Source organism: Manacus vitellinus, unplaced genomic scaffold (genome assembly GCF_001715985.3).
Source record: "Manacus vitellinus isolate BGI_N305 unplaced genomic scaffold, ASM171598v3 scaffold_14_pilon, whole genome shotgun sequence".
Classification (NCBI taxonomy): domain Eukaryota; kingdom Metazoa; phylum Chordata; class Aves; order Passeriformes; family Pipridae; genus Manacus; species Manacus vitellinus.
This window is the reverse complement of record NW_021939063.1, coordinates 17,201,392-17,225,685: the sequence shown is the minus strand read 5'-3', so window position 1 is coordinate 17,225,685 and position 24,294 is coordinate 17,201,392. Positions and strand designations below refer to the sequence as shown.

Genomic DNA, 24,294 nt, shown 5'->3' with positions numbered 1-24,294 from the left:
AACTCATTTTCTATTGTAATTCCTTTCTTTTCTCAGATCGCGCTCTCCCAGAATTAGCTTCTTGTCCTGCCACCACAACCAGAGAAATAAGATGGATTTTTTTTTTCCTGGAATCCACCTCTCTCACTAATGGATAACAAATATTGCATGGCTTATTTCTATAAAAACTCCTCATGATGACCACACTGCACTGCACTTTAAACTAGGAATCCAGAGCTGGAACTCCTGGGGACCATTCCTGACGAGTCTATTAAGTTCATAGCATGACTTTGGAGGTATTTGCCACATGAACAAGGTGGAAGAAGCCTGGAATCCTCAAGTACCTGACCACAAAGCAACAAGTTAAATTACAAATTTAAAAAGTTCTTCAAATCTGAACAAAGTTTTTTCTCCAACACACAACATCCTCCCACCAGCAAGCAAACTAAGTGGCAGCCATCCCCAAACTGTAAACTCCTGTGATGGTTTCACCAGCATCTTCCACTTGATAGGGGGGGAAAAAAGGGCCAAGTAGCTCTTAGTCTCTTAGGCACTAATTAGGGAATCTGGAGCAAGCACCAATAGCTCTGCCTGCCCAGATTGCTGCCCGGTCACCAAGTCACCAAGCATTTCACTGACAGAAGAAGCTCTCAAAACTCTTATCAAGTAGGATGTTGAAGGCAAAGCATTCACAAAAAGTTGCAAGGTGTAGGAGAGAGGATGCTGAATATAAAATAATATTGCTATTAACAACTGCCTCCTCTCTAAAAATTCCATTTGCAGAATTACAACAGCTGGACCCAGAATGTCACACCATCAAAGACTTCAGAATTAAAACATAAAGAGCTTCCTTCTCATATTTTCTCCATCAGGCCAACAGGCACTGCAAGACTCTGAAAACTCAACCACTTTTATCCCTGCCTATTAAGGAGCATATTAAAACCTGAGCCCCACAGAAGAGTCTCAGTTCCTGATGCACTTTGCTGGCCAGTGAGTGGGGTGCTCTGGCACAGGGGTGGGAAAATGAGAGGCCTATAACAGGAGAGCAAGAGGGAAAAGAAAACAAGGGAGAAAAAAAAAAGAAAAATCAACCCACAAAAAATCCAACCTGTGTCCTACCTGGAAACTGCTGAGACTCATCCAAGAGTAACATGCTGCTCAGTGCACCAGGACAAGCCCTCTGCCCGCACACTTGTTCACCTTGGTCGCACACTCTCAGCCCTTCTGCTATTCTTGCCTCAGGGTCTTCAGGACAAAAGTTTCCAGTCCCTCCCGACAACTCCTTATCTCTGCCCGCAGCCCAGCGAGCACTAAATCCACTCTCACTGGCTGTTCAGTTCGCAGGCGGGAAATGCCTCCTGATAAAACAGTCCAGGGTACAGGCAGGGAAACCTGCGCTTAAGGTTTCTGAAAATAACTTTGGTAAATAGCTCGCGGTGCTTGAATCCACCCCGCCGGTGTGACGGGAGTCAGTACGCACATATCCTCCCTGCACCCAGCCGAGACGGACCGGGGTCACCGTTACATAACTAGTTAAATATGCCTCGTGTTCAGCCTAAATAAAAACTGCCACTATCTCCTCCCCTGCTCGGAGAGTCAAACAGCACAGCCCTGCCCGAGGTAGCTGCTGCTCCACTGGGGGCCGATGCCTGGAGCGGTGCTGCCGGGACGGTTTGGCTTCGGTACGTGCTCCCGATCGGCGGGAGCAGCCTCGGTTATACCTGGGAAAAAGAGTTTGAGAAGAGAGGAGAGGAGCAGGGAGGCCGAGTGGGTGTGTACGGGGGAGGTCTCTCCCCTCTGGAGCCGCACGCCGTACGGACCGGATCCCATTCACTCAGCCTGTGATCCAGTTCAACTAGTGGCAGAGACCAAGACTGAGAATAAAATAAAAATCCTTACATAACCATTCAGGCTCCGCTGGGGCCCCGCGCAAGGGGAATCCCAACAGACAACAGGACGTTCAGAGCAGGGGACAGGCGGGACCGTAACCCTGCTTCCAAGTTTCAGAGCACAAAAGGGAAAAAGGGTGGGAGGGAGGTGCAAAAAGAAGTACAGCCGCTCTGGCTTTGAAACCAGTCGCGATCCTACCAACTATTTGCATGATGCCTGCTGATTTCCAAGCAACCTGAGCGATTCGATGGAGCTGGTAACCTGTTTGTACAGCAGCAGGTGAAAGAGCCTCCTGTTCACTTCATTAAATCAGCAGCTCGCACAGCACTGTGAGTTGCAGAAGGCTCTCGGTGTAGCAAATGTTTTATGAATGAGATATCCCAGTTTTTAGGAAACAACCTGCCAGAATTTGTGGAGTGTGAGTTTACTCTAAGTGAGCCTTTGTCCCCATCATCCATCTGTACCAGGACAGGCACAGGAGAGAATAAATAAATACAAGAGAAAACAAGTCCTTTAAAGCTGTGGTTGAACTCCTAAAGGCTATCCATCCTTCTCCAGTGTTACAGAGACTTTTTGCATGCCTAATTCCCTTCACAGGCACATCCAATGCCAGTAACAAGCAGCAAACCTGGGCTGACAGACAGGTAATGAAGTTAGCTCACTGCTAGTGAGCATTTGGCCATGTAATGGCTCTTTATTGAAACAACTGTTGAGTGAGTGTTGGGAAAACCAGGATGGGCACAAGAAACCCAAAGCAGGCTGTGTCCGAACAGCCCTGGCACAGAACCTGCAGGACTCCAGGACAGTGAGCTCCTAAAAGCAAAGGTTGATCTAAAGGTCTGCAAGCACAGCCAGGGCAGAGCCCAGCTACCCTGTGTGTGACTCCAGCCATTTCTATGGGACCTTTCACTTGAGAGGGTGGCAGGGCACAGAGAATGCTACCATCAAAATACCCTCAGTGCTTCAGGGTACATCACAGCTTTGAAACAAACCCAAGGTGCTTTTTCACAATTAGAGCTATATAAATTTTACCAAAGAAAAGATAAACTGTATTACAATTAAGAGTCACAGTGACAGGACAGCCTTTCACCTGTGTCACAGATTCAAACAGTCTGGCTGGTACACAAGAACATAGTGTTTATAAAGGGGGAAAAGAGGGACAAATATATTAAGAAGTATATAGCCAAGGATCTTGTAACAGGCCTTATAAGGACTTTGTAGGGTTGGAATAAATAAGCAAACATGACCTCAGCATCTGACCTAACAGACTTATGAAACTATGAAGCAAGATTTAAAGACAAGTATTTGTGCAAACACAACTGGGTACTTTGCAAGGCACGCTGTGCTGGTTTTAACTGGAAGAGAGTTAATTTTCTTCATAGAAGAAGCAGCTAGTATGGGGCTGTGTTTTGGATTTGTGCTGCAAAAAGTGTTGATAATACAGAGATGTTTTTGTTATTGGTAAGCAGGACTTACACAGAGTCAAGGCCTTTTCTGCCTCTCACCCCACCCAACCAGGGAGCAGGATGGGGGTGCAGAAGGAGTTAGGAAGGGACACAGCTGGGACAGCTGACCCCAGCTGACCCAGGGGACATCCCAGACCATATGGTGTCATACTTAGCATATAGAGCTGGGGAAAGAAGGAGGAGGAGGAGGAGGAAGGGATGTTTGGAGTGATACTATTTGTCTTCCCAAGTCACTGTTACTGTGATGGAGCCCAGCTTTCCTGGGGATGGCTGAACACCTGCCTGCCTATGGTAAGTGGGGAATGAATTTTCTAAACTGTCTTTATCTCAACCCACTTGTCACTCTTACCCTTTCAATTCCTCCATCCCACTGGGGGAGAGTGAGTGAGCAGCTCTTTAGGGCTGAGTTGCCAGCTGGGGTTAAACCCCAACACACGCTTATTACAGCAGTCAAGGATGAGGAAAATGGCAGTTCAATACACTGGGTGAAACAGGTAACCTATACCTGTCCTTCTGCAGACAGCAATAAAAAGGGAATTTCTTTCTTCAGCTCAGTGTGCAAAATGGAAGAGGAACTCTTCTAGCTCTTCTACTCACAACAGCCCTCTGGTGAGGCCATCACTGTTAGGCAGGAAAAATACATATTCACAAAGCCAAGAATTAGATCTGCCAGAAACAGTCAGTTTATAAAATGATCTCCTCATGGAAGGTAATCTTGTTACAGATAAGTCCATTTACTGAATAGCTTTTCTCTGAGGCCAGTCTTACCAGCAAGGAAGAATGTTCTCCCTCCCCTACAGAGTTTGAAATCTTACCCAGCTGTCACACCTCACCTACCTCATCTCAAACCACAAGCTCTTTGCAATTGTACAGCTGTGCTGTACATCACAAGAGGCTTCTCAAGAAATTGTTATCACCTGAGAGGTTCCCTTGCAAACAATTTGATTCTCCTATTAAAAAAAAACAAACCAAACCCAACACTATAAAGTTTGTATTTTCATAAAATATCAATATTTCCCATCCCACAGCTTTCTCACAGCCATGCTCCACATCCACCAGCTCCTTCTGCGCAACCTGCTGACCTCCAGTGAGTAGCCTACAAACCCCAATTGTTTGTAAGTCATTAAACAGAAACTAGGCTTGACAGCCACATTTCACTCTTGATTATCACCTGTCAGTACACCTATCGTTAAGGCCACTTTCCCTGTCCTATTTTCCATGTTGTTTTAGCAACATGGAAAACACACAACACTATCAGGTTTGAGTTGGACATGGTATAAGGTGGCATTTATCCACCTAAAACAGTTCAGATAGAATCACACTTGAACTCCATAACACTATGTGTTGGCAACTGGGTATTTCTGGCTTTGAGAATCATTTGCTTTTTAAACAAACACTGCACTGTAAATAAAAATTCTTTTTGATAAGATCTAAACCAACCATGGAAAATGAGAGGAGTTTTTCCATTGACTTTAGTGAGTTTTGGACTGAACCACAAGGCATAAAATGTGATAAATCTGTTTTTTCCTCATTTTACTTTTATTCATATAAATCTGGGTTTATTTTATTTCCCACACTCATCTAAAATAATAAATGGGGGGGTGGGAAGTCTTATATAATGTAACACAAAATTCAGGTAGTGACACAATGCAACACCTCCTGCAAATGCTTTTCAGACTCTTATCGAGGCAAAACACACTGCTTGAGATTTCAGACCAAGGCTTTCAAAGGTTGCTAAAATGTACTGAAGAAAACAAGCTATTATTAGACAAAATGGAATGATTTTAAGTTAAAGAATTTATACCACAGATATTTATCATAATCTTAATCAAAGCTAGATCCACTGAGTTTTACAATCCCAGTTATATTCAAGAACTGATTCTTCATCTCTTTCTGTAACTTGCTACATTTTTGCTGCTGAAGATGACACAACTGTATATGTGCACCACAGAAGCGTGATTTTGTACAAGTTTAATTTAATTCCCTTCATTTTCAGGTATGTGCAAATTTGACATGAATCACAAGCTAAGAGTACACAAAAGTGCCATTTTTAAAATGGCTTCTAATAGTTCAAGTATTTAAATACTTTACATAGATGAAGATTACCTGCAGATTAATTGCAAAATTTGTTTTGACACAGATTTAAACTAGAAGTTTCTGTTCACCTAGCCCAAAAAGATTTTATCTTGTAGCTTTCTTCTGTCTCATTCCTATTTGCATATCTGCAAGTGAAAATAAAGTCTTCTGACTCCTACTTAGAATTTTTTTGAGACTGAGTCAGTGAACTGCATGTTGAAGAAAATGTGAACAAGACATTTTCAACATCTGTAGTACAAACTACTGTTAATGAAATAAAAAACACTTTGATCCAAATGATGAGCTAGACACTTCTGAAAGTTCAGTGTTGCAGTTTCTGTAAAGCCTAAGCAAGAAATTAAAAAGATAAAGGAAATAACTCTAATGTGATATAGTGTTTTAAAATCTGAAGAATACTTCTAATTTAATTAAGAGTTCCTTCCCTCCTTCCAAACTCTTATTATTTAATATTATATTGGTACCACATACAGCTACATGTACATTTTATTTAACCAGTCATTAAAACCAGCACAATACCATATAAATTAAGGGAAAATGAAGATAAGGACCCCTTGCACCTCTTCAAACTCAAATGAAAATCACTTTGAATGCTTCACCTCACACATTGCAACATAAAAGGGGCGCTGCCTAAAATGCAAACCAGAGGATTTTCACTTTGGCTTCTTCACACTCATCGGGCAACCTTGGCAAAGTGACTTTGCCACTCCTTACCTGTTCAAGAGGGAAAATACCACATTACAAATTTGCTAATTAGTTTCCGTGTGATTTCATCACGGTTTCAGAAGCTGCAGATGAGGGAACACAGTATCTGTCAGCAGTGACTACGTGCAGTACAAAGCTGATGATGGAAACGTTCATGGGGCAAAAGGTACCAAGCGTGACAGAGAAGGAAGTGGGACTGCCCTTTGTTAGAGATTCTCTGGCTGCTTTATGGAAAGAAAAAAGCAAGGTTTTGGCCAATAAATCACAACCTCTATATCCTGCAAAGCTTATCAGAAAAGCAGGAAGAAGACTTTGGAGCAATGTTTTGTTCAATTAATAACTGCTCGCTCACTGCTCCCCGTGCCTTCACGTTGCTCTCACGTTTGTGGCAGCTTTAAGAGAATAGATAAAACACGGGCAAAAAAAATCTGAAAAACTCCATGTACATATATATAGAAAATGCAGAGCCATGGGCGTGGGCTGCTCTTGAACTGCATAGAAGGATTTCTATTTTGTATTCCATCATACGCAACAGATCAAAGGGAAGGAGGGAGAAAAAGAAGGGGGGAAAAGTGTAGCTCTTTATAACACCCCATCATTTCACGAGATCTGCCAGGCCCTGCGCCCAATCGGTGGCTCTGAAGGAAGCAGAGCTCTGGCGTCATCACCTCCTTTTAAAGAAGTAAAGCAAGTCATTACTCCGGGTTATATAACACTTCGACTATGCCAGACTTTGTGCCACCCTCTCGAAAAGGAAGCCGCTGTCAGGGCGCCTGGGAGGCGGGCAGGGGAGTCACCGACGTTTTCTTTCGGATCTTCCCCCTGCTCGGGATAAACTGAGGAGACCGGGAAAGAGTCTGAACTTTCGGGCAGAGCAGGCAGATGGCGAAAGGCTCAGCGACTGACCTGCACCACCGTCAGTCTGTAACCCCCTGAGCAGGGGGCTGGGGGACAGCACTCCTCGGGATCTCATCCCTCTTTCCCACAGCAGCCCTCAAGCCACACCTCACCCTGCTGAGAATAACCCAGTTCACAGGGTTACTTAAAAGCCTGGAATCAGTCAACAGACCCCTCCAAACCCCAGGCACCGCTCCTCCCACGCTCCTCCCCATTCCTGTTATCTTCCCCTCTTCCTCCCAGATTCATTGGCAAACAGCCGGCAGGCAAGAAACCTCTGTCATCCTCCCACAACCCAAACTGCCCCAACACAACAAAATACCCAGCCAGGCGATCTGCGGCTTCAGAATGGGCAGAAGGGGAGCTAACAAAGCATCCAGCACTGGCTGTTCCCAGCAAAGCACCCAAGAGGATTTTTCTTTAATGTTGCCATTTCGTGGGTCCAGCAAATCCAGTTCAAGGGAGCTGGGTGCCTGCCCCAGGGTCTGCACAAGCATTAGGAGCTCCCCCACAGTGTGCTGGGGATGGAGACTCCTGCTAGCCGGGCAGGTCCAAGCCCCTCAGACTGCTCACAGAAACAGCATTTGTTCTGACAGACAGACTGTGCTACTGGGAAACTGCCAGAATAAAAATAATGGTTCAAATCTGCAGCCTGCTGTAACAAAGCAAAGTTCCCAGAGAAATCAGTGGGGCTCTTGCATAAGTGAGAGACAAACCTACTTCTTCACTATTTTAATGTGACCTTTCCATATTACTCAACAAGCAGGATTGCTAAAACTGCAAATGCTAGCATCCAGTCTCTTTTCTCCTTTGATACTAACTCTATCTTTTGTATTTTATTCAGCTGAATTGTGGAAACATAGAAACCAGCCAGCTCCTAACTTTTTGAGTCTTGGGAAAACCAACACAAGCCTTGAACTTCAGATTTGTGGATGCAGAGAGCACACCCTTAACAGACAAAGCTCTTATCACTTTCAGGAACTGAGAAAAAAATAGAAAGCTCTCAACTTCTTAGTTACACCAAGTCACCTGAGAAATGCATCCAAAATCTGCAGTTAGATGAGTACTTGCTGACTGAGTTACCCACAGCCACCTGACTTGAGGCTGAGCCCCACAGTCTGCACCTGTATGATAAAGCACATTTAAACACTCTGATCCATCAGGATCATTTTCCAAGGTAATGCAGTTTCCTAAAACAATTTGATAAAGTTTAAACACATGTTAATATGCAGGATAATACTTCACAAGTAAGTTCTTTCACAGGTAGTGATTACTTCTGTACCTCTATGATACCACACCAGCCATCCTCTATGCAGGTAATTATTGGCTTGGAAGACAGTCTACAAAGTTACTACAAGCATTAAAATCTACCTGGCTGTTTAAGAACAGCAAAGTGCACAGTGGTAGTGCAACATGGAAGTTCAGGTTTGGCTTCTAAGGTTTAATAAGACCAGAGCCATTGTGTAGGCAAAATCATAGACTTGAGCAGAGGTTTGCTTTCCCCAGGATATGCCCTTCCAGCTTCCTTGGAAATAGCACTGGTGGGCTCTAGAGGGAGCTGCATCCAGTCACAAGTAACCAAAATAAAAGAATCTAGATAAGGAAGTCCATCAAGTAGGAAAAAATGGGAAGACATCAATCACCACTCTTCCCTTTCCCCCAAGAAATCCACCTTGCACTCTACAAAGTTCAATTTGCAGATTAAATGATAGGATTATCACTTATGGGCACCCATCCCTCTGTAATATATACACACAGAACACAGCAGAGCTCCAAATTAAAGCCACCCTCATGATCATCTTCAGTGCTTTTCCAGATTTAGGAATGACCTGACTTTTGCTTCTTTCCACACCTTTTCCTCCAACTCATCCACTTTCAATCAACAAAAAGAGCCTGCTCTCCACTCCAAGCTTACTCTGATGGGCCTGTGCCTTTCCTTACCCCCTGCCACCAGCTAAACAAGGACAGGAGATCAAAGCACGTGTCACTAGACTGAGGAAGAAAGCAAGCAGCAACCAAGCCAACTGTGCCATGTACTGCAGCAGATGGAAGCAGCTCATTACAAGGTTCCTCAAAGAGCAGCTGCTGTCTGAGGCTGCCTTGACCTTGGGATGCCCATCTGGCCCTGATGCCACCCAAAGACACAGCTGTGAAAGGCTGCTTTCTAAAAGAAGTTGAGAGATTAGAGAAGTAAGTATGTATTTCTTCCTCCTCTTCTTAAGGAATATATTTCATTTTCCAGTAGATAGGGAGGACAACTTAGAGATCAGTGTTTCCTAAGATAAAATGGTGTGCAGTCTGGTCAAAAGTAGAAGGCAAAAAGATTTCAGACTGCTGGGACAAATCTCCATTTACCAACACAAGCAGGACCATCTAAATCGAGTAAAAAGTGCAGGTAAATTACTTTCTAACAGTAGTTCCTTTTATCATCCTATTTTTTTCCTCCAGCAGTATGGGCCTTTCTAAATCTGGATATAAATGATATAGATAATAGGATACCATTTAGTAGGGTATTGTTCAGGAGATGTCTCCACACTCTTTTTCTGCCTGTTTCATACAGGTGAGGATAACATGACCTAATTTTTAAGAATGACTTCAGTTGAAAAGCAAAACTGATGCATTTGAGCAGGAGGAGCCTTCAAAATGAACAGATTTATACCAAAGACTTTCCTCTCTTCCCCTGTAAGGACAGAAATTTGCTCTATTCCCAACCACATATATCCAGCTGGGGACTCCCACACACCCCACAGTTTCGTTTTGTTCCAGCAATTTGTTGGGGAGAAGAAAAGATGGAATGATTTGGGGTGGGAAGCACATGAATAACACCATCTCCAAAATGAGTAGCAGATCTCTGTACTTCAAGGATGCATTCATGTACCATTCAAAGAAGTATTAACCCACACTTCCACATGACTCTAAAAACAGATTTCCAAAATAATTTCAGCTTTAATAACTCCAGGTTCCAATGAAGTTTCTAGTAAGTAAGGTGTTAACTAATGATTTTTACCATTGGGTTACACAAGGAAGTTACCCAGGCAGCTACAAATCAATCTTCCTTTCAATGTGATTGCACCCCTTGCTGTACACACCACGATGATGACCCACAAAGAGCCACAAAGGAGCATCATATTAAACAAAATCCATTCTTGCTATAATTTCATGCCAACATTTTTTTCCCCAACCATCACCAAGTGAAAATTGTAGGCAAAGCAGGTCTAGCAGGACCCCTTTAAATGAACAGGGTTTCCTCTAGCGAGGGCTCAAGGAAAGCAAAGAACTCTTCAAATCTGGATCATCAGTGGCTGCCACCTGAAGTGATGAATTCCTGCCTTGGTTTGTTGGGAAACTCAAAACTATGATATCCAGTGGCAGCTCAAGTTCAAGCAAAAAGCAGCCACTGAAATATATTGTGGATCATCTCCAGAAAGGAAAGGCAACTCTGAATCTGTCATGATACTATCAAATGTCAAACAGGATGAGCACAGTTTTAGGAGGCCAGGATGAGGAAAAAAGGTCTCTCTTCCCCTCATTCACCTCCTGTGCCAATCTCCCAGGGGTTCTGAGACTTGGCCCTGACACCTTCACCCTGCTGAGGAGCTGCACAGCAAAAGAGCACATGCACCCATGTGTCCTCCTCTCCTGGGACTTGCTGTTCTGTACCACCAACCACCTGTGCTCCTCATTCACCCCTCTTGAAGGGCCTGTATGTCCATAGAAACCCCACACAAACCAGTCTGGGTTTGCTCCAGCACTTTGCCAGGAAGTAGGAGGAACAATACGAGTCTGAGCTGGGAAGAGGGAACCTCTCCAGTTCTCCACTAGTCAAACAGAGATGCCACAGAGTTAGCACACTCCCAGCCCTGAGGAAAGAAAGAGGGGATGAGAAAGGACAAAACAGACAAGGTGAACAACACAGGGCAGAAGGCAAGGCCAATTCCATGGAGTTTGTCATAGCACAGCAGTAGCATCTCATATGTTATTATTTGGTGTTGACTGCTATATTTGTACAGTAAGAACTGCAGTACTACTGTAGTACTGGAAAAATGTTCACTGCTATACCCTAAAAGTACTTCTGTACCATACACCTGTAATGCAAACACAACCAGCAGCCTCTGAGGACAGTGTCTGAATGCCTGTGCTCATTAAGGAATCTTTCAGAGAATCGAACAACTACTTCTACCCCTGAACTACACTTTAAAAAAAGTGTTTCATCCATATACTCAGAGGTAAGAAAACAAGCAACTTGCCATCACTATTAATAGCAGAATTACAGCAATACATATGAGTAAGAGAGAACGAATTCCAGAGACTTCAATCAGAATAATCCAAAGACATTCAAAGAGTGGGAAAAGAGAGCACTACAGTGGGATTCATTCGAACACATAACAGCTTTCCTCAGGAAAGCTCTGAGGTATGAACAGTCCCCGCATTTGAAAGGATCTGTAAAATCCATATTGGAGGTTTGTTTCCTCTTTGCTCAAATCAGCTTTTATTCCTATGGAGTTCTACACAGCCCTGAGCAACTACCAGGATCAGAGAAAAAGTGCAGGACTTGAAACAGCCCTTTATCTCTACAGTCATCAGTACACCACATTTCTAGTGAAAAAGATTTAGGGAGTTCACGAAAAAAGTTCTTAGCAGTCATGCACTGCTATCAGAAAATCAAACACGATAAAACAAGGGCTGCAACCCACAAGTGATGAGAAAACAGATGAAGTGGGCAGGGATGACAAGGCTGGAGAAGCAGTGGAAGCCTCTGGCTAGGATTGAAGCATGCTGCTGGGATGGCCATGCGGGCTGGCAGCCACTGGGAAGGGGTTCTGAGGGTCAGAGGAGGAATGGCCTGGAAGGAGCACACCAGCAAAATAAAAGACTAGAGCTGTAAGAGCTCCTACACACGATGCCAAGGTTCACTAACTGACCACCACTGAAGAAACTTATGAAGGATGGAAGCCATGTGGTTATTAGCTCTCACTTACTCAGAAATATTCAGAAAACAAGCCTTCCAGACTCTTTTTCTTCCTTGAGGGCAGGGGGAAAAGGTTTAAGAATTGCTTCCAACAAGAGTTGAAAGCTTGTGCCATACAAGTCCAAACTAAACTCTAGACCATCCATGGGACAGCCTATACTAAATGCAAACAAAGCTGAGCAGAAATGAGAAAAAGTGCCCCAAAGCTGAAGATTTAATTATCAGAATATAAAAGGAACTCCAAGAAAATTAAACTGAAGTTTCACAACTGTTAACTCCACACATAACATATATCAAAAAGACAAAAACAGGTTAAATGTGCAAAACACCAGTCACTGCTAAGTGTTATCAACAGGGGTGGATAACATTACATTAACCCTGGAGGGTTCTTAAGTCATTTGAGGCACCATCAGAATACAGAAATCCTAATACAAAGCCACTACTTTGCAAGCAAACAATAAAAATGTTCATTTATAATTGTTATAATCACTGTTCTTTAAAACAAGCAATTGGCTTCAGTTTGGAGGAAATATATGTGCAGCCTGCTGTCCTTCCAAGGAAGTAACTGTGAAACATTAATAATATTCTAAATCTTGTAGTGCTAGAAATATGCAAGAGCCCATCCACAAGGCAATGATCCCCCCAGGATCCCAAATGGGATCAGAACAACCACAGTACCAGAAGGGGAAGAGAACAGCACAGCTGGGAATAGGGAGAACAAAGTTTTAACAGAAAATATTAAAATTAAGCTTTTTAAATGCTTCATAGTATAAACATTAGAGCACTGCACCCCTTCTTGTGAATAAAACTGCCTGTTCCTAAGCTGATTTTTATGAATGAGATTCATCTACAAAGACAGGACTACAAACATCAGACAGGCAAAATAAAACAAAACTTCTTAATCCTGCAGTTGGTTATATTTCATAGGACAAACAGCAGGAGACTGGTTCTGTGTTAGATCTAAGGTAATACAGATGCCAAATGACATTTCTGAGGCAGTCTGTAGCTGTGAGGAGCTATCAGGAAAAGCAGACTGGACTCCCCCATAGAAGAAAATAATTGTACATCTAAGCACCCAGAAAGCATCCTGATACTCTGGCAGAGAGAATTAAAGCTCAACAATCTGAAACCTCAGAGGCAACCTAGCTTTGCTCAGATTGTGGAAGAGAGGGTTTTTCCTGTACCTAATGAACAACTATAAAAGCTTTTTATGTTAGTTTTATGTAAATTGTCTTTTTACTCATCCTCATTATTTTCTACATTTGTTAAAATTTATTTTTAATTAGTCACTACAGAAATATAAAGCATAAACATGTTTCTGGTGTTTTAAGATGAAAATAAGCAGCTGTCATTAGCAGTTAATGATGTTCTGTATACCTACATTAATCTTGTTTATACCAACATTAATCTTGTTTGCTTTGGAAAGAACAATCTTGACAAACAATTATGATTATTCACCCATAATAATATAGATGTTGATGATAAAGTACATGGGTCTAGGATAAAATAACCATGGGGAATGACATACATCCCCCATCACATACAGCCACTCCCCTCTATTAATAAAAGTTTGGCTACCATGTCACACTTCCTACAGCTCCACTGGGTACAGGGTCCCATGAACAAAGTGACAAAGTCACCACCACCCTCTGAGACAAAGTAATCTGTGGCCCTACAACTCTATGGTATTGAGAATTCCCTTGTTTCTCACCTGAACTAACACTTCCTTTTCTGCTACTTTCTCATTAGGAAAAAGTGATCACGTGAAAAAAAACAGAGGAACAAAATTAATTTGTGTAAACATTTTATAAGCATTTAAAAATCAAAACAGCATCTTCAAGGAGCATGTGGCTAAAACAATATAAAAACAAAACAAACAACACTTGAGGACAACAATGTACTGTGAAGCCAAAAATACTTTAGTGACTAGAAGAGAGAAGTATCTGTCTTTAACACATTCTATGCTAAGAAAAGGAAGACTCCCAGTAGGTTTAAGTAGGTGTATTCAAATATCTGCACACCCTTTGAAGTTATGAAAAATTGGGATTTTAAAGGAAGCAAATAGAGCTCCTTAGGTTCCAGTTGCAGTTTTATGATACAAAGAGTCTGATGGCAAATTCAGCTTGGGGGATTCCCACCTGAGCTATGCATTCCTGTCTACATGCCCTAGAACATCAGCCCTTGTGCTGGACCAACAAACTGATTTGTAGGATCATGCCATGACCCAGGACACTTACCCAATAACACTTATATGTAACCTGCACAGCACAGGCCCACAAACAGCTGCAATGGTCCTGACCTGAACTGGTCTTCTCCTGAAGAGGAGAGTAGGGCAGGTATAACCAGGTGAGGGTAGAAGGTGACAACTTACTTAGTCAGCACTTCCACCTTTCATCTTGTAAAACACACAAGCAAAACTGAACCCAACCTGTATGCTGTCAGAAAAGAACATTTTCCAGCTGTTAAAGATTATTATTGTAAATGAGCAATAATTGCCCATAGCATCCATTAAATTCTTTACTTATGGGCAAACCAGTGATGCAAAATTTTCACTGGATTCTTTCAACAACACAAGTAATTGTAAATTGATTTATTTATTTCTTCATATAATTGCTTCCTTAAAATCTGAAGCTATTTTAAAAATTCCATCCTCCTTACATTTTATTCTTGTGGCTTGTTTTCTTTATGGGACTGTTTTTGGCCAGGACTCCATATTTAACCTACATTAAATCCCTATTTAAACTAAACACCCACGTAAGCACTTCTCCCTACCAGCAGCTGGACAAATCCTAACCCTTACACAATCTACTAAGGGGCCACAGCCATTTTCCTATAACATAAATATGATGTATGCAGAGACTCACAGCCCCATTCACTTACCACTTTCATCAAGTAAGTCTTCCTCGTCATCCCCATCATTGTCCTCCTCCATCGCCTCCTCCTCATCTTCCTCCTCCTCCTCTTCCATATCCTCCTGCTCCAAGTCCGGGTCCAGGTCCGGATCACTCCCTGAGATTGACTCGTCTGACATGATTCCCAGTGGTGCTCCTTGTGCATTACCTGCTCATGTTCTACCGTGAGGCAGCCCTGCAAGAAAGGAAAAGAGGCCCATGAGCCCAGCGAGTCCCAGCCTCTGAGCCTCAAGGCTCAACATCCTAGCAGGATTACGGCACATAAAAACACAACTCTGCCATCAGCCTTGCACATAACAGGTCTATCAGACTGTTAAATACCAGACAGTGCACAAAATCCTGGGTAGAAAATGGATGCCACAAGCAATGGATCATAACAATACAGGTCCAGTGCTGGAGAATCAGTATCAGAACCAATATATTAACTAATCACTCAAAGCCCCCGAGTCTTTATTGGTATCCCTGACATGTGCACAGTAGAAAGATTCCTGGTATCAATGTCTGATTGCTCAGAGATGCAAAAATAAATAAATTATGTGAACAACTTCAGAACACTGCTGTCCAAATATGAAGCATAGAAAAAAGGATCAGTCCCAGAATTCCCCTACGGATACCTGTTACCCTGATCCCTGCATGCACCACCACAGTGTGCAGACATGGGGCAGAGACAGGAACCCCCCTCCTGCCTCAGCTGTACCACTGCCAAGGTCACCCAGCTCCTCATCACAGCCTGGCTGAACTCCCTGATCCAACTATGCTACAGAAACAGTGTTACCTTAATAATTCTGAGAGAAGGCAACAAAGATCCAGTTTCTAAAGGTTGAACGTTCCTTGTAAAACAGGGTAAGAAGAAAAGTAAACACAAAGGAAGGATGGATCAGACAGAATTTGCATTTCCTTTCTCTCAAGGACAAGAACTGGAGCTGGCTGTGCACGACTCCTCCAGTGTATCACAGCAGAAATTATGGTACAACACAACAATAAAAACTAAAGAGAGGACCAGGGCAGTCACAAGTTGATCTGTTCAGATCTGTCACTTCTGGACAATGATGGGTTCTCTTGAGCACTCCTCTTCCATAAGAACAGAATGATCATAAAGGAGCCATGTAAGATAAGGTGGATGAAAAGAAACACAACCAAGAAAGGAATATAAGGCATCTTGATCTCAAGGAACTTGAAGCAAAGGCTGTGTTCAAAAAAAATCAAGTTGCAGAAGAATTACTACCCACATGTTCCCCAAAAAGCTTTAAAGAAAGATGAGGGAAACATTTCCTCATTACTGATTTCCCACTGCCCCCTACTTAGACCACATTTCCAGTGTAAACTATGAAATGTTTAAGAATTAGTCAGTCACTTAAAAAAAAACACTTCTAAGCTGATAAGGCCCCTCACATATCTAAAAACACTTCAAGAAACAGAAAGATGTCATTTTCAGCTGTGTTTCAGCAGTTACCAGACAAGCTCAGAAACCTGAAGGTTAAAGACACAACTCAACACCCCTCTAGCAGGGCTGAGAATCCAACTGTCGAGTACGCTGAATTATTCCAGCTGAAGTCATCAGTTCCTGCTCTGCCCCTCTCAGCTCCTCAATAACACTGAAGAGTGTCTGAAAGAAAAAAAAAACATAAGAGAAGAGCAGGCTTTGCAGAAACTGGCATTGGAATAGGAAGCCTTTCACCACTTGGTCCTAGGAGCACTTTACCACCAGGCAGAGACAACTGAAGTCCCTACACTATTGAATGTGTCACACGAAATAAGTTGGATTAGTCAAACAGATGGCAGAGAAGGCCAAAATCTGAATTAGCTCAAGTGGAAGCGTGCCAGTTTACACAAGCCAAAGATATTAATTCAGCTTCTGTGGTAGGCAGGTACGAGCCCTGTTGCTGTCAGGTTGGTGCAATACAGTGACCTCCAGCATCACTTGCTTTCTGACGTCCTGTGCTTCAGCCAAGGGCTGCAAACACAAAAGCCATCTATTATCACAAGCTTTTCCTGACAACTGTTGTGCTGAAATCTCTGTGTATTTCAAAACAGTAGCTTATTTTTTCTTTTAAGTAGCAATAATGTTCCCTTCCAGCTGATATTCAGTCCTAAAGAAAACAAACATACACAAACCTGTAACTTGCAAAGCTGCACAAACCAACCAACCAAACACAAACACTACTAACATGGCAGGAATGAATTCTCATCTACAAACAGAAAAAACAGAAGTGCTGTAATGTCACTAAATGCTCCAGGTCAAAGAATGACACATGATACAGTTTCTCCCATCAGTATCCTCCTGTGTGTCACTCTCTTATGTTTCATCATTTGTCAAAGAGCTTTAAAAAAAAACCCTAAATCAAAACACGTAACACTTTCCAAATACTATTTAAAGGCAAGGACATGGGTCCTTGTATCTCTACAAATAAAATCAAACCCAGTGGAGAACAGCTTTCTCTCAAACTGGAGTACAAAAGGGCTCAAATCTAAGCTTTATTTTTGTTTAGCAGTAAATACACGTTCTGTATAAGCCAACTCCTGACACCCGCTCGCAGCCCCAGCCATATGCAGGAGAGTTAACAGAAGCTTTTGAAAAGACTTAATTAAATCTTGCAGAAGCTGGGTGAAACAAAGATGGTTAACTCCTCTGTGCCTATTGTCGTGGTGCTGCCTGTCTTCCTGCCTCCCTCCCTGCTCCTGGGCTCTGGCAGCTCCACTCGGCATTGCCCGAGCCTGGTCTCGGGAGGGCTCCCATCCCACCCTGCCTGGTGGCACTGGGAGCAGGGAGCAGGTACATGGGACACAGCCCAGAGACTGCCCTCGTTTCTCACACCGATCTGACCCAGTTCAGAGCCTCCCACCAAGGGGAATTACACAACAGGGCCAGATTGTAGCTGCTGCTACTGTTTTATGGCTGAGTTATTCCAACCTGCCCCATCTCCTGCCTTTGCACATGCAGGCACACTGTGCTCAACATTTAATCGCTGCAGGAAGGGCACTTTGAGAGAGATAAACTGATTACCTGCAACTGGACTCTTGGGCTGTGCCACATTGGAGCCCCTGCCCTGCCAAAGGACAGGAGTTGCCCCCCCCCAAGCAGGATGTGTGCCATGAGGAGGGTGACAGCCCCAAGAAACACACATCAATCCCACTGCATCATCCTTACAGACAGCCAGACACTCTTACAGTACAGTGCCTCAGCACGTGGTGAGGCTGCTGAGAAACCAGGGTGGGATATTAGGGGAAAACACTGAGAAATTCCTCTTGCTTACTCAGGGAGGAGAAAAGAGCTGTCATGTTTATCCTACCCAGGAAGTTAAATCCTGCAATCAACTGCACATCAAATTAACATCCAAGACAGCCTCTCTCATGTATTATGTCCTGTCTTTCAACAAAGATAAAAATAGTTCTGAAGTTTTTTGAGCTCTGGTTTTTTAAGGTAGAACATTTCAGATAGTAAGTAAATACCATGTGGTGATGACTGCCTCCTCCTCAGCACAAAAAGGAGGCCCAGTTCTGGATGAGGAAGCCTTGCAAATTTGGACACAAATCTGTTGTTCTCATGTTTGTCTTTCACTCTGCAAAGCTTTAAAGTCATTTCTTTACATATGAAGTTGAGGGAGAGATGTGCAAGCAACTTTTTCCCCTCTACATGACAGTTGTTCACAGCAGGGTCACACATGCCACGAGCCAAACTCTGAGGTGAAACAGCAAACATCAGGAGGTGTGGGGACTTGGGCCACTTCTGTGCATCACCTTCACCTGAGGACTCACCAGCACTATAAATATTAAACCATTATTTAATGGATTATTACAAATACCATTGAGTAAAAAGTAAGGAAGCAGGAAGAGCAGACTGGAGTCCTTCCCCACCTGAGAAGGAGAAGCAGGGTTCCCCTGCACCTACAGGAAGCCACAGAAGCCAAAGTGACTTTACAGCAGCTCTTTCCCTGATGTGACACAAGTGATTCAGGCACAGGACATGCTCATTCCCAAGTACACACATCCATCCCATACAAATCCCTTCACAAAGGGCAGGTTTAACACTAATGCTACTCCACCACTGAACAGTAAAGAGGATTCCATTACCTCCCCAACCTCCAGCCAAGCCCAATATCTGGGGCTCATCAAGATTTGTCCCTTAAAACCTGTTTTATAATCAAGACTTCATGTTGGCCATTGTGGTGCCTGGCCACAGAAACAGAATCAAGCACGCTGGCAAATCACAAGAGGATTTGCACAGACAGTTTAATAAAACCAGGTACTTCTAAGTCAGTGCTGCATAATGCTCTCCAGTCTCTGCTGTACAGTCATGTTTCATGGTAATAATAATTTCCTTTAACTGTTTTCCTTTTTTTGTTTGGCAGTAAAAAGTATAATGGTTGGTTGGGGCCACAGGATTCCTCTCAATACTCTCAGCTCACACACAAACACTCCAAACTGGATGTGTATGAAGGTAACTGCTGGCTCCTCAGGGGAAGTCTCATCTTTTTGCTAAATCACTGCTAGCACTGTTTTGGCACCTTACAGGCAGCCTTCAGTAACTAATGGAACATTATTATATAGCACACAGATGCATCACTAAAGAAGTCATGAGCTTAAGCTTCTCTGTATGACAGAAAGTCTTGTAACAGTTTGCAAGTAATAACTTGCAATGTTATTGCAAAATAATTAATACTTCTCTGTTCAATTTAAGAATCTACCAAGAAATAAACCCAAGATGAGTGGGTTTGGACAGTTTGATTCTAACAAACACTATAATTTCTCTAATTTCTGTTATGTAACATATTAACACTTCTATTACATTATCATGTAAAAAATGGCAGGGGAGGGGCAAGAATCACTTAAAAGGATAAATATTTTCCCCAAAAGAATCAGTGTTACTGACTAATACCAGTCCAGCAGATCCCCTATATGCTTTTAACAAAGCAAACGAGTGTTTACTGAAAAATCAACAGGAACTTCTTTCCCCCAGGAATAACTTCCAGAAATCACATTTAAAGCCATCCTTAATTGATTACTTCGTGATTTAAATCCCTTCTTCCTTCACAGCCTGAGAGTGTTGAGACTCAAGAAGCACAGTTTTTCAGCTGTGACTCACAGCTAACTGGTGGCCACACGCTGCTGGCTGGGAAGGAAGAAAACAATTCTCCTTTTCATCTTGTTCAAATTGCAACAAAACTAAGTGGCATTGATCCCCTCTAAGTGATGTGTTTTCCACAGGAATATTAAACTGAGGGAGAAAGAAGCAGCCTGGAAAATCATAAATTGGGGGGCATCTGCTTGGCCTGGACCGCCTTTCTGAGGAAGGCAAGTGTGCTTCTCCCCACCCCACATAAATATAGGACAATGCATCTAGTCTTCACCCACACTGGACATGAGTATTAAGGAGCCCACTGTGATTTATGGGGAGCAGGAATATAGAGGAAAAAAATAACAGAGTGCTTTAAAAAAACACATCCATATATCAGTTTTGGGAGAGTTGCGGGACCTGCTCTTTTATTCTCTCTAGGTTAACAGTCTCCCTCCTAAAAGGCACCCCAAAACTAGACCCAGCCTGAAACTGGCTGTTCCCTCACAACAAAAACAACAAAAGCTGCTGCAAGAAAGGGTGGGAGAAAGGAAAGAAAAAAAAAATCTCAAAACCAACCCATAAAGAAAAGGGAGAGCTAATCCTTCCCCTCTGCTGACATGACAGTGCTGGAACGGAGACTGTGACAATGAACATTACATAAGGCCTGGCTCCCACTGCGACCCGAACAAAAAGAGCCAGCGCGAGTCAATGGCAGCATCTGCGGATCCTCACACAGGGGCGGCACATCCCGGCCCCGTCCATCACCTGCCGCGGGAGCCGCCCCCAGCTTCAGGGTCCTCCTCTCCCGCGGTCCACAAGGGATGCGGGAACACCCCTCTGCCAACAGCGTCAACGTTTTGTAACCTCCACAGCAAACATGAACTCTTCCCGAGGTGCCAGTGTTTCCTTCTCCACAGACCTCGTGAGGCTCCTCACCTCTGGACAGAGCCAGCAGAAATGGGCAAACTGCTTTTGTGTTTGTATATATAAAATGTTGCATTGTTTTTTAAGAGCATTTCTATTTACTCTATTAAAGCAGAAACTGACTTCCTATAAATCAACTCTTTCCTCTGAAAATCTGAAGTGTCCTCACTAGTGACTCACCATAGAAGAGCGGTTTGATTAGTACTGCACAAAAGTTCAGGCTACCTGAGGTAAGAAGCATGTGATTGGTTTTGCTTCCACTAATTACTGATATTCATCTGGATTATCACCATCACAAAATAACGAAAATTTCGTCTCTTACTTCAGAGAATTTCCATTTATGTTTTTAGCTTTGCCAGTTTCTATATAAATGGCATTTGCATTCCCTGATAAAGAAAAAATGGGGGAAAGGAAACTTTCCTTCTCCAATCACTGTTTCTGCTTTCAAAGCAAACAGCATTTCAACATAAAAGACACTTCTAAGTGTGCTTGTATAGGTTTTGCCCATGGTGCTACAACTACAGAAAAGCAACGAAGACCTATGAGAGGAGTAAAACCCCAAGAAAATATTTCAAATTATGGGGAAGCCTCAATAGTAGAGCACAGCATGCCAGAATTCCAAATTATGTTCGATGCATTTTACACAGCAGATTAATTTGGGGTGAATTTCCCTACCCTGCACTAGTGATAATGACTGCCATATTCCAAAAGACAGAGCTGAAGACAGCTCATGGCAGAGGTGTGCCAAGCCTTCTCCTTGCAAACACCCAAACTATGTCAAGACATGAGCCAATTCCCACAAGCAGGGGAAGATCCAGAGAGCTGAAAGATCCCTCTAGGAGTTTAAGCTCTTGTTATACATAGGTGCCAGAGAAGAAGTTATGTAATAAATCAAGACTAAATTACATAAACAGTGGAACAGAAAGGAGGGAAAAGGCTCGGAGCTAATCCCCTCTCAAGGATTGATCAGTCACTGTCACTACTTGAACAAGAGCTATGGCTTTGGTCATTGAGATATCTGAACATTATGGCTCACCTCCTTGAAGGGAATCCCACAGAAACAGGCTGGGATGGCTCATAAACAATGTTTTCATCTTTCAGAATGAGAACAGTTGCAAGTTTTCATAATACTAAAAGGCCTGATTCTCTCCTATTTTCTCAGTATCACCCCATCCACACACTCTTCTTTCTTTGCCTCCTGGAGAAGCACATTTCCTTACAGGGGAGTGATTCACTGCCTGTGACTGTGTCCCTGCTCAGGAAATGAGCTTTCCATCAGCAGCAGTCCAGGGCAGCCCACCATCCCCTGTGAGGCAGACGCCAGTCACATTGCACACTGTCACTGGAAGATCACAAAGTAAACACAACTGAGCTCTGCCTTTAGTCACAGCTCTGCATTTCAGCACAAACAGTCACGGAGGTCTGGGAGTTTGGTTTTGATGAGTCATCTTTCTCCCTCTTCAGAACTGGACTTAAAACCTGAGGTTCTGGTTCATGCAGTTTTTAGGAAAAGGAAGAATTCCACATAGGTCTGTTCCTCTTTATTCCTTACCCCACCTCCAGCAACAGTAATTACACTAGGGATGAGGAAGCATTACTTATGCCACCTACAGTTTACCAAAGAAAACGAGGGGAAAAAAAAGAAAGAAGAAAACCAGGAAACCCTGAAGTAGAAAGAAATGGAAATAAAAAGTTTCGAACTCACATGATATGAAGATGACAATTAGCATATGTTAGACCTGAGTTACAGTCAAGCAATCAGACATTGAACTAATCTTTTTTTAATGCCAGTGTAGATTAAAAATCCATCAGAGGATTCAAATTTGTCATAAACATGGGTTTCTTTCAGAGTCATTCCCTCCAACAGTCATTCCCTCCCTCAACATTGCACAGTGCTGGAAAAACTAAAACATTAAGTGCCACTTGAAGTGGTCATTTTTCTGCTAGTTTTGAGAACAAAGCCACCAAAACCTGTTGATCTTTGCCCTTCCTACTATACAGGTCAAAATGAAATACACATTGATCCTTATCCATCCTGCACAAATACATTTGCTTTGATAACACTTAAGATTAACACTACAGGCAGCTCACAGGGAAAGCAACTGGATGAAATAGCCTCCTGTGGTTCTGCCCTTAGTAATAGAAACGTCACTTTGGTTGTGTTTTGCTGGCTGAAAACTTCCCAATGGTTTGGATAGGCCTGGAAGGGAGAAGAATGCAGCTTACTGCCTCTCCCCATACAGCACAAACAACCCGACACACTGCTCAGGGGATCGTTTGCATGCACACAGAAAAATCACCCCAATTAGAGATAATAAGTATTGTTTCACAAAAGAACCTGAGCTATGAGTCTCATGATATGCAGATGACATTTTCAGCTTGTAAAATTATGAGTATATGACTCTACATACTTGAGCTTACTTCCAAAAGAGCTTTAAAACAGCACAGTGCAAGTTGGGCTAAGGAGACACACAAATATTAACAGAAGGATAATATAACCTGTGGGATTTTGGTAAACATACCCACTTGTCCCGTCCCAATTTATGCTAAATAGGACATTAACTACCATCACCTACAGTCATAAGCATATCCAAATGTTAAGACAGGAAGATGCAATTGAAAAGGGACACATTAACAAATTCCTATAAAACACTGTATGGTGAATAAGCACCACAACAGTCATCTAGAAGTAGCTGCTGGCTACAAGACACAACTCTTTTAGAGTAAAAATGTCACTGTCTCCCAAATGTATAAATTCACTTAACTTTCATTAATGCTAGCAATGTGTTTTGCAGTACTTGTTCTCACTGAACAGCCAATACTGTATATTCGTGCCCATGCAGAACCCAAAATGTTATGTTTCCAAGATTCAGAAGCAGGATGACAAAGAGCATTCAGCTGTGATCTTCAAAAAACCACAACCTTTCAGGTATTCTTTCTCTCAAAGTTAAGTGCAAGTCTCAGTCGAGTGCTTTCCCCAAATGACCACTTTTTCCATCAAAGCTCATTTGCAAATGCTGCTTGACTGGCAGCCGTGCCCAGCGAGCAAGTACAGAGGGAGCAGCAGGAAAGCCAGGTCTTCTTGTGTCCTCTTGACTTCTTATCCCCAGTGAAGGTGACCACGTGTTGTAAGAAGTCAGCATCCCTTCACTCAGCTGCTGATACCTCCCAAAACACAACAGGGATGGAATTTCTTGCCTCATCTCTATTTTTTCTCCCCTCCTTTTCAATTATTAGTTGGATTAGTGAATTATTATTATTATTGAATCAGGGTTGCTAGGTCATAAAATCATAGAATTTTTTAGGTTGGAAAAGAACTCTAAGATCACCAGGTCCAACCATTAACACAGCACTGCCAAGGTCACCACTAAAACATGTCCTTATGTGCCACATCAACATGTC

The 24,294-nt window shown here is 42.8% G+C and overlaps 1 protein-coding gene across 6 annotated transcripts in view; it reads right to left on the bottom strand.

Moving 5' to 3' along the window:
• The window catches only part of RAD54L2 (RAD54 like 2), a 68,510-nt gene that overhangs the window by 32,461 nt on the left and 11,755 nt on the right, over nt 1-24,294 (bottom strand). For all 6 annotated transcript variants that reach the window (XM_018068602.2, XM_018068604.2, XM_018068605.2 and 3 more), the window contains one exon: nt 14,881-15,087. In XM_018068602.2, coding sequence (XP_017924091.1) covers nt 14,881-15,031 — 151 coding nt within the window. In that variant the 5' untranslated portion in view covers nt 15,032-15,087. The remainder of the gene's footprint in view (nt 1-14,880; nt 15,088-24,294) is intronic.